This window comes from Pyxicephalus adspersus, chromosome 6, assembly GCF_032062135.1.
Source record: "Pyxicephalus adspersus chromosome 6, UCB_Pads_2.0, whole genome shotgun sequence".
NCBI classification, from domain to species: Eukaryota; Metazoa; Chordata; class Amphibia; order Anura; family Pyxicephalidae; genus Pyxicephalus; species Pyxicephalus adspersus.
This window is the reverse complement of record NC_092863.1, coordinates 10,969,106-10,980,305: the sequence shown is the minus strand read 5'-3', so window position 1 is coordinate 10,980,305 and position 11,200 is coordinate 10,969,106. Positions and strand designations below refer to the sequence as shown.

The following is an 11,200-nucleotide window of genomic DNA, read 5'->3' as shown; positions in this document are numbered from 1 at the left end:
GTCAGGACAAGGCTGTCTTTTCTGACACAGAATAGATAACTAGGGTGCAGATCCCATTTTTCAGCTCTGTTCCTGCACTTCCACTTTGAGTCTTTGCTTTCTTTAGCAGGTAGTAATTATAGAGTGATATGGAAGTGTTTTTTTTTTTAAGTAAATGGAGAGCTCCTTGACCTTCTCATTTAAAAGAAAAACAGATCCCAAGCATGCTCTAGCACTTCTCTGATTGACAGATGATTTAAATTGCTATTTCCAACACTATTCACACAACAGCTGTGGTCAGAAGTAGTCCCCCCCTTTCTGGTTCTCTCTGTGGCTAGCAGAAGATATTGAAGTTTGGAGGTTCCTCCTACCAATCATACCCCAGGATTTGTCCTGTCTAGTAAATAATAAAGTCTCGTTGGGTTATTCACAGTTCATTTTGCCTTGGCCTGCAGACTTTACTTCTTGTGACACCACACTCTTTTTGTTCTAGTTTTCCCTAAAGACCTACTAAGAACTCTGCAAATCAGTTGTGCGCTCATCAAATTAGTTATAATTAAAATAGAAAGCTTTAGTTACAACTAAGTCAGACAAGATTCTATTGTTTGCAAAGTGATGTCTCAATAGGTTGCCCTGATTGAGTAGCACGATATGATCCAGTCAGTGCATTGCTGGTATATCAGCAGACTGGGGTGTGTCCTTGACCCAGTATTTGCTTGACTACAGTAGAAAAAAGTGGGGTCACAGACCTGTCTGTGTAATTAGCCAGGCAGAATTACCGTACATTCCTTTGCCATATAAAACATTTATGTATTATAACTGTAAACTTAGTTGTTGTAGGTTATCTCCACATATGTGCATACCCATTGCTGTACTCATTATTTCAGGTTCAGCAGGCAGTGCGTGGTCGATAAAGACAAGAGGAATCAGTGTCGTTACTGTAGATTAAAGAAATGTTTCCGGGCTGGTATGAAGAAAGAAGGTGAGGTGTCTGAACTTTTAGGATGGTGGTCAACTGACCTGGTCATCATTTGGTTTAGATCTATTAAGCTTGCCATGTTCTATTTCAGATTTCATTGTTGGGTGTCACATTTTGACCTCAAAGTTTCTTCCATATTAAAGATGACCTCACCCAGCTTCTTCCTCATGTTGACCTGGATTTCCTGTTCACTTCACAGGACAGTAATCTTTTAGATATCTCTGCTGACCTGAAGTCCCAGGGGTCACCAAATCCTCCCAACCTCCTGAAGGGAGCTGTCATTACACGATGTGAATTCTAGTTCTAGGCTCACAGCATCATCCAAGGTTTGGATTGCTAAGGAAGGCTTACAATCCATATCAGGTGTCACTCCTGTCTCTAGGGATGTAGGGAATAAGGAATGTGCCCAACTGTGACAGCACACATTGATCTGTCCTACTTGGAGAATTTATTATTATTATTAATAAACAGGATTTATATAGCACCAACATATTACGCAGCGCTGTACAATAAATAGGGATTGCAAATGACAGACTAATACAGACAGTGATACAGGAGGAGAGGACCCTGCCCCGAAGAGCTTTGAATCTAGTAGGTGAGGGAATTTCACACACAATATGATGGGAAATATGTAGTGGTGGGAAGTAGTGGTAGTTTCAATCTTGTTGGCAATGTTGTCTACTGGTCAGTGAGATGAAATCTCCCTAACATCAACTTTTGGCTGCAGATACATTTGAAGCCGTAAAGAACACTGAAGCCCTTAGTAAAACATTTGTGTTTTGTGTTTACCATAGGATGCAGACCTCCGTCCTGTCAATGTCGCCACAGGGCAGGGAACCACTAAGCTGCTCCTTTCAGTTGGTTAAAAGCTGACCATAGATATTAGATGTGGGAATGTTCTATGAATATCTATCTAGCATGCATGTATATAGAGGAGGGGGAAAAAACAGTCAGGGAAATAATCAACATTAAAAGAATGGATCAGGTCGCCATCATCTTATATCTATAGGTAAATTTGTACGACTCTTGCTAAAGCCCTGGGCTATGTACACACGTGCAATTATTGTTATTGGAATGGATCTTTTATGATCCTTTCCAAGGACAAATGACTACACGATGCAATTCATGAACGAGTGCATTACATACTGCACCATTCTGCTCTATGGAGAAGGGAGGGGGAGAACGACGGAGCGGCACCCCACTGCGCTCTCTCCCCTTCACTTGCATTATGATCGTTTGTCATCCATCGTACGTAGATCCGCCAGGATGGTCGTTGGGATGATGGACAATAAGCACTGTACTTATGCCCTGAGCTGATTATTGGAAGATAACCATTGCACATGTGTACCTAGCCAAATGTATCAAGCCTGCTGTCCCAGGACCATATTCAAACATTGTGTTTCCATTGTAGCTGTACAAAATGAACGAGACAGGATAAGCACGCGGAGGTCGAGTTATGAAGACAGCAGCCTTCCTTCAATAAATGTATTAATCCAAGCAGAAGTCCTTTCACAACAGGTAGGTGACATTTCTATAGTATTTCACTTGCACTGTCAATTTGTGAGTCTTCACTGTGCAAAACCAACTAAACTTTTAGTTTCAATCAGCTGAGTATATTTCAAGTGCATGAAAACAAGAACAAGAAGTTCTTTCATCTGGGCTGTAGCTGTGTTTTCTCTGTTGAGGTCCAGTCTAGAGTTCCCCAATCAACAAGGTTCATGCCTGCTGATTAAATATCTGTGGATTGAAGGATTGTTGCTTGGAAATAAGCATTTGTGTTGTGAAAAGCTAGTTTTGATGACTCTTTGTGTTCACCCTCTCACACCAGGTACATTCATATAATTCAGTTGTCACTTATCATGCTTACTTCTAGTAAATTAGTTAAATATATCCCCCCTCTGCATGATGGAGATTAATGACCCAGCAAGCAAGCTGATGAACTTAGTAAATCAGGTCGTAACGCTTTGTAAAGCCTCTGCAGACCTCGCAGTGTAGGTCATGGCTTATTGATTGGAAACGGTTGTTGTTTTAGGTCTGTTTGTTTAAGATTTTACCAGTGAGTACACAGATAGAGCAGAGCCAACTCCTAATATACAGGAGAAAATCCATCATATGTAGTTTTCATAGAAAAACAGGGGTCTCTGGATATCTGGTCTGAAGCTAGCAGAATGAAAAGTTTTTTTGATTTGAATATAAGTGTATTGTATATGCTTGCAAAAGACAGAGGAAGTCCTAGAAAACAGTTTCGGTGTTGCACAGAAAACCGAGTGAGGGATTTCCCTTTTTTATTTCCTTAGCAATATCCACTCCATTATTCACACCATTATTAGGCTGAGCTCTTAGCTCCCCAACACATTACCCCAAATTTTCCTATACTTGCATACTGCCCCAAAGTTCTGCCTTTTGGTGGGTAGGATGCAGGATAGGTAAAGACTTGTTCTGGGCAATAATTCCTTTTTAAGGCCCACAAAGCATATGTAGACCATCAATTCCCTACCAAGTTCCCAACACGTTTTGGCTTTTAATGAACCGTCCACCACGATCCAGAATCTTTTTTTAAAAATAAACAGCTAAATATCTCATTAGATTAATAGGCCAAAATTATTGTTTTCTTTACTGGAATTTTAAATATCTGCATATGCACAGGCAATATTGTAGACTGAAGGCTGTCAGATTTCCCCCAGTATGGTTGAGCAATAGGCTTCTCCTGGTTCTTGTATAATTCCTCCTGTGGACCCTCAGAGCAAAGATATTGCGTTAATCATATATGACTTTCCCCATCGTGCCGCACCTGTAATTCTTAATGGAGCTTTTCTCACTTCCTTACTCTTCTATGGTGCAAATAAGAACCTTTGTCTTTTTCTTCCAGATAACCTCATCAGTGACCATGCTGAACACAGACATCCGAGGAAAGAAGATAGCCAGCATAACAGATGTGTGCGATTCTATGAAGCAGCAGCTTCTGGTCCTTGTGGAATGGGCTAAATACATCCCGGCATTCTGTGAACTTCCCCTAGATGATCAGGTGGGTATGTGACTGTAAGATGTTAGTGGTCTGAAAACCACCTTATGAATGGTTCTACATTGTCAGCTGTATCTGAATCTCACAGTTCTGAGAGGTGATTGTGCTATCTTTAAAACGGTCAAGAGTTTCCACCTCTAATGGTCACTTCTGCACTCCAAGCACTGTAATAAAAGTCCAGAAGCTGTTTTCTGACTGTCCCAGTCTTGCCATTGTAGGAAGCATTAGCTGATGACCATTGCTTGTTTGGTTAATTCTAATACACTCAGATATTGCCCAGGTGTGATAGCTAATTTGCACAATTATCATACCTACCTAATTCTGTGGTCGTTCCTTGTTGCCCAGAAAATCTGTGGAGGTCAACACAACCATATGAATTGATTTTAGCCTAACAGGTCAAATATGCTAAAGCAGTGGTTCCATGGAAGCCTAGGGTTCCTCCAGAGGTGGCTAGGGACTCCTTGAGCAATATGAGTAATTTGTACCTTTCAGGTCAGATTAAGTGGCCAAAATCTTTTTGTTTGGCTATATGTAGAATTGACATTCTTCCTCTGTAAAAGATATTCTTCCACTGACCACCATGCTAATAAACAATGAGCTGTGAATATAGTAAATATAGCAGGGGCTCTGAAATTTATTTTAAGAGTCCCCCATGTTATAAAGGTTAAGATAAGCTGTGCTAAATACTCTCAATGTCTTTGTCTTACTACCACAATCCCACGATTTACAAGTTGCTGAGTGATCCACTTTGCCGACCTCCAGCCATAGCTAAAATCTCAATATTGTGTGGTAGTAACCTCTTAATCCCACTCTTAAGATACCTTCTGTGTGCTGTAGTTGAATCTATGATTGCACAAACAGATAACTTGGTAATTTTACTACTTCAAAGAGATTGTTCACTCTGAACACTTTAATGTATTTCAGATAGTCAGTGGTGGGTGCCAATAGCTAGGGAGATTCACACGTATTGGTGACACTAATTATTAAACACTGTCCTTCACAGGCTGTCACATCAGCCACTTGCTGACAGATCCACTCATTAACCTCGCTGTGTCTTCATTCACCTTTGATGTTTAACTGGGGACAGTGACAATGCTTAACTGAGTTAAAGGACCAAGTCATCCCAGCGTGTAACTTTTATCCAGCCTTTTATAATTTAACTTAACTTGCCTTCTTTCTAAGCATTTCTGCTGAAGAACCCACTCTGGGTTCCTTAAAAAAATATCACTAGATACTCAAGGCTTGTCTAGTCACTAGTTTACAGAAAGTTAGGCATCAAAGTGGCACTAGTTAAAGTAAATGTAAATCCTAATACCAGTGACAACAATGTGTGTTGAAGTTGTCACTTATATTCTCCTTTAGAAGACTGTATGATGGGTTGACAATGCAGGAGAACAATTAAGAGTCAGGGACAAGATGTTGTCACTCTATAACAGGAAGTTATGAACAAAGGGCTTCAGGCAGGGTCACTGCCTGAAGCAGCATTGGTATTTTAAAGTTTGCATTGTTTTAGTAATTGGGTTTTACAGGTTTAAAGGTTTATTCTATTTACAATTAGCAGAACCCTCAGAAGGTTTATAAACCTCTCTGTGACTGCAGAAAATGAGCAAAGTTGAAAGAATGCATAGCTGAAGTTTTTTATCCAATTCTGCACTGTAGCCTGTTAGGTGCGTAACACTAAATAAAGGACGAAGCCACCAATGGTTGCCCGGTTCTTAACCCTCCAGGATTGCAAATGTTTTATGTACCAACCCATTATTTAAGTCAATTAAAAAGGACCTCATATCTTTTTTTCCCTAGGTGGCGCTTTTACGGGCACACGCTGGAGAGCACTTACTACTGGGGGTTGCCAAGAGGTCAATGATTTACAAAGATATTTTACTTCTAGGTAAGCAACACAGACAGACACATAATATATTATTATACAGGCATAGTGTAACATGGGGCAGGGGTTATCATATATTGGTATTCCTCACTCTGGTTTTGTAAATGTTTACCCAAATTAAAAGAAATCAAAACTGTTTAAATTACATTTACATTTAATATTCCGGAACTTGTTGCACTGACTTATTTCTTTCATACTCAACAGTCTTTTTCCTCTTCAGCCACTTTCTTTTTATTCTTACTTTACTTCTTACTTTCCATCTCTCCTCTTCCCTTTCCTTCACGTTCTATCTCTCTTCTACGTACTTTGCCCTTCTTTTCTTATTCTCCCCTTTCTAGTTTCTTTATCTTTCCCTTTTTTGTATCTTTTCCCTCCCTTCTCTCTCTCTTTCTTTCATTTCTATTTCTCTCCCTACCTTTTCTTTCTGTATCCTTCTCTTTTTCTCCCCCTTCCTTCTGGTCTCTCCATTTCCCCTCTTCATTCACTTTCTCTCCCCCATCTTTCTTATCTCCCACACTCTTCTTGGCTCTCTCATTCTTGCTTTTTTCAACTCCTCTTTCTTCTTCTCTCTCACCCCTCTCCCTTATTGTTTCTGCCCCCCCTTGTCTTTTCATCACCTCCCTATTCGCCCCGCTTTGTCTCTCTCCCAAACCAATTTTGTCCCTCTATCCCTCCCCTTCTTCTTTCCCCTATTCCCTTCTCTCTCTCTCTTACCCTCCACCATAGATGGAATAATTCCATAAATATCAACTCATGGTCTCCAGGTTACTGTTTTGTCACAAATACCAGTCACTTGACATCATGTTTATGGCCTGTTGTTAAGATTACAAACTCTGAGCCTCCCCCAGATAATGTGTGATATCTTTCTATGTTAAACATTATTGACCCTCTCCGATAAGCATCCTTGTTGAAAGGAGCCAGACAGAGAGAGCACTTAAACCACACCTTCAAACAAACTCCTGTTTAATTTGGGATTGCTGAGGGCTTGGGGTGGGGGTGTTAAACACAAAGCTGGGCACCGCATTTCCTAAAACAAATTGTGGCCAATTACATTTTTCTTTCTTTTTTGTTGTCCCTAAAATTGTAATGAATCAAAATATCTTCTATGGGGTTGCAGACAGTAATTATATAAATAAAGTGGGGGAAAACGAGACGCTCCAACTCTATATGGCTGCTGATAAAAGTTATGTAATACTAGTAATACTTACGTCAACTTTAGGAACCCCATCTGACAACCAGGCAATCATCATTAAAGGAAAGTTAAGGACAATTATTTTTTCTTTAATAAAGTCCTCTGGTCCTAAAAGCTTAAAGACCCATATCAAAAATTGAGATGTTGGGATTGTGACAGCTAAAAGATACATAATGTTCATTTTCCCCAATGTTTAGTTCTACCACCAAGAAGCTTGGGAAGGTTAAGATATTCATTTTTCTTTACTACAGGAAATGACCGAGTGATACCAAGGAACTGTCCAGAACTTGAAGTTGGGCGAGTGGCTGTAAGGATCCTGGATGAGCTGGTGTTTCCATTCCAGGAGCTCCAGATCGATGATAATGAATATTCTTGTATAAAAGCAATTATATTTTTTGACCCTGGTACGTATCGACATGTTTTATTGTGAATTGCTTAAATTCTCATATCTACCAAGTGTCCCATTGTTGTCAGGAATTTGTTGAAATGCATGCACCTTATTACAAGTGGGTGATGCTTTCCAAATAGCCAAACTTATAAGATAACACTTTCAGGGAAATTAGGAGAGAATCTAAAGGCTTTCCCAGACACCCAGAGTGGAGTTGAAGGCACCAACATTTCGGCATCTTTTAGTGTAACCTATAAGTTGCCAGTGCTAATAGCTAAGAACCAATATGGCTAGTAGCTGGCCATGAACCCAATGGGAGGAGCATGGAAATCTCCTGCTTACATTATCTCTGAAACAAGTGTACCACTTGGGAAAGTTCCCCTCACCACTGTTTATAGTTGGTAAATTTTTTATTCTTTATTTGTCCCAGGGATAGTAGTCATTAATAAAAACAGAGATGTTCTCAGAGGATTGGGGTTCTGACTGTTCCCTTTCCTATCTGAAATCCATAATCGTACAGCACCATGATCCAAGTGTCAAAGAGACCATCGTGATTCTAGTGCTCCCTAGGAACTAATTAAAATGGGACTACTATAGCTAGGAAGAAATCTCATAATTGGTTGGAGGTTGGCATTAAACTATGGCATTTTCTAATCAATGGAGAAAAATGTGGTCTTGAAGATATTCTGGTGTAACTAAACAAATGTTTGGACTAATATATATTTTTTTACCTCCTGTAAAGATGCCAAAGGATTGAGTGATCCCACGAAAATCAAGAGGATGAGATACCAGGTCCAAGTGAGCCTGGAGGATTATATCAATGACCGGCAATATGACTCGCGGGGAAGGTTTGGGGAGCTGCTCCTCTTGCTGCCCACTTTACAGAGCATCACCTGGCAGATGATCGAGCAGATTCAATTCGTCAAACTCTTTGGGATGGCGAAGATTGACAACTTATTGCAGGAGATGCTGCTGGGAGGTCAGTATATCAGCTGAATATCTACCCTGACGTTTATCATGCAGTATAAAGGTTAACATAACAATACAATTTTCTTGTTTGCTTCCTTTTGGTCTGTTCAATATTACATTGAAAGCATTTTGTTATATCTGTTTGAAAAGTGCAAAAAATATTGATCCTGCTAGAAATCAATTGAACTGATAACTTTCTGAGCTCTCTGCCTCTGCTGCACTGTTCTATGTGTAGTGTTGTATGACTATTACATTCATCACCATCTTTATATTTCTCTGCCACAGGCTCAACAAATGAAACCCCCCACTCTCACCACTCTCTTCACCCCCACCTGGTCCAGGAACATTTGGCAACCAATGTCATAGTGGCCAACAACACAATACCAGCCCAGCTACACAATGGACAGATGTGTAAGTACACAAAGCTTGAAAAGAATGTAAAGTTTACTTATACATGCCAATAAAGATCCATTTATTTCAATATCAGTAAACTTATCAATTGAAAAAAACAACTTTTTTACTATGCATAGTTTTCCATGATATTTATGCATAGGACAGCTAAATTGGCCCATTATATATAGAGTCTCTACTCCCTGCTTTTACAGCACTACACAATGATTGTGCTTTACTGACTTGCTGAAAACAATGCACTCCCTGTGTGGCTAAATCTTATCTCAGCAGTTGTCAAGAGGGGACCATAGAATGTTTGTTTGCTCCTCCTAGTGGCTAAACTACGAATTGTTCTATTTATTACAATAAACAAAAATATAAAAGAACAAGAATGTATAAATAAAAAAATCACAAAAAAAAGATTTGCTAAAAACATTGACTTACCCCAAAAGGATATGTAAGAAAGCCTCCAAGACTCTGCTCAGTGGACAAAAATATCAGCTTGGACCCCTGTATCTCCTCCATCAGTATCATAGTAATACATTTTTGTGTTTTTTTATTGAACTCTATGTTATTTCTTTTTTCCAGCCACCCCAGAGACACCCCAGCCGTCCCCACCTGCAGGCTCTGGGGCAGAGCAATATAAAATAGTTCATGGTGCTATTTCTGCTCTATCCAAACAGCCCACCTCTATTCCACAGCCAACCATCACCAAACAGGAGAGCATGTGACTGCCATGGCATAGTAGCAGTAACAGGACTGAATGACTGCAAGAATTTCCAAGGTCGCTTGCTTCAAAACCTGGATTAAGTCCCCACAGACTGGAGCCATTTCTACCTGATAAGAGTGATATTTCCACATTTATGTTTTAGAACTTTTTACATTTAAAACTTTTATATGTGGAATGTTAAAACTTATTGAAAGCCTAATATGCCATGACTGGTTGCTATAAGGCCTGACACTGGATAAACCCGAAATGCCTACTGGACCTTCTAGCATCATGAACGTTGGTAAAAATAAATCTGCAAAGAGTGTTCCCGGAACTGTTTTCTCAGTCTGGATATTTTAGGATTTGGGCCAAACTGTTAAATGGAACTGTACTCTAAAGGAAGAGCAATGCCTCATCCACCAGATTGGTAGGAATCTTTTGATATATGGACCTCATAGGAGATGGAGCTTATTGACAAGTATGGCTTCTCTCAAATATGATAAAGGATTGGCAGAATATGAATGGGACCAAACACTTGTCCAATGAAGCTATTTTCAGAAAGAACTGGACACAGAAGTAAAGTTTAACATATGAATTTATTCTCCAAGATGGCAGACAGCCACAAGTGACCTTCACAGTTTAGGGGTCCATAAATGAATGATGCGGGTGGCTATAGACAGATGTCTAGTGTGCCTTATTACCCTTCTATATCCTAACTGCCTTAACTACTGTGAACTTGTCTTCCCTTTGTAGGTATTTGTTTAAAGAATGTACTATAATACTTTGTTTTATACATTGTAACTTTTTTATTGTTATAAGTAAAGTAAAATATTCAAGTTTGGATAGGTAGCATATCGACACAATGGCTGCTACAGTTTCCTGCTGATAAGTTTTCAATGATTGCCATCAATCATGTTTCAGATATTTGTTCTCTGAGCCCATGGCGTGGCGTGTGCATAAAGAGAAGAGGCCAAACGTGTGCAAGGTGTGACACTTGGCCCTTCCCTGGTAAGAAGGGGTCTCTATCCCTGAACTTACAAGGTTCCTGATAGGCATAAGTATTTTGGGTCCACCTAGACAAAACAAGGCAGAAGTCTATCCCTAAGGATCTGCAGAAAGCCAAGCCACCATGTACTAGATTGGGTCTCTTCATATGTTTTATATATAGCCACCCTGCCTTCAAAGACAATAAACACTTATTGACATTGCTATATATGACTAGGCCATCTAAGCTTCAATAAGCTATGGGCATAAAGTTGGTTGTCCACCGATAAAAACAGGAAAGGAGTCTTGGCACAATGAAAGTAAATTGAGGAACGTGGACATATTCTGATATTCTCAGAGCTTTTAGATACCAAGCTGTGTAAAAGTAGCTCCAGACCCTTTTCCCCAATGGTGCTGCGTAGACATGTATACCATAACATAGCTTGGAAACATAATAGAGTTCTGAGGATGGAAAAAAATAATCAACTGTGAGCTTTCCAATTGCTTTATAATAGTTGACAAGTAACTGGGTCAACTCTCTTTCTTTCAAGTTGAACCCAGTAAAGAAGGGCTAATACCTTCTCGTCATTAAGAAGAAGCAAACCCACTGCCTTAAAAATGTATTCACTGCCAAACATAGAAATAAAACAACATTTTTTTATTTGTATATTCTAGTTTGGAATATATAATGAGGCTCTCCAAT

General features: G+C 39.6%; 1 protein-coding gene across 3 annotated transcripts in view; it reads left to right on the top strand.

The window, feature by feature from the left end:
- Positions 1-10,376, top strand: part of HNF4A (hepatocyte nuclear factor 4 alpha) — a 51,455-nt gene extending 41,079 nt beyond the window's left edge. For all 3 annotated transcript variants that reach the window (XM_072414526.1, XM_072414525.1, XM_072414524.1), the window contains exons 3-10: positions 867-961; positions 2,370-2,476; positions 3,828-3,983; positions 5,781-5,868; positions 7,309-7,461; positions 8,188-8,424; positions 8,700-8,825; positions 9,393-10,376. In XM_072414526.1, the coding sequence (XP_072270627.1) occupies positions 867-961; positions 2,370-2,476; positions 3,828-3,983; positions 5,781-5,868; positions 7,309-7,461; positions 8,188-8,424; positions 8,700-8,825; positions 9,393-9,535 (1,105 nt within the window). In that variant the 3' untranslated portion in view covers positions 9,536-10,376. The remainder of the gene's footprint in view (positions 1-866; positions 962-2,369; positions 2,477-3,827; positions 3,984-5,780; positions 5,869-7,308; positions 7,462-8,187; positions 8,425-8,699; positions 8,826-9,392) is intronic.
- The last annotated feature ends 824 nt before the right edge of the window (positions 10,377-11,200 follow it).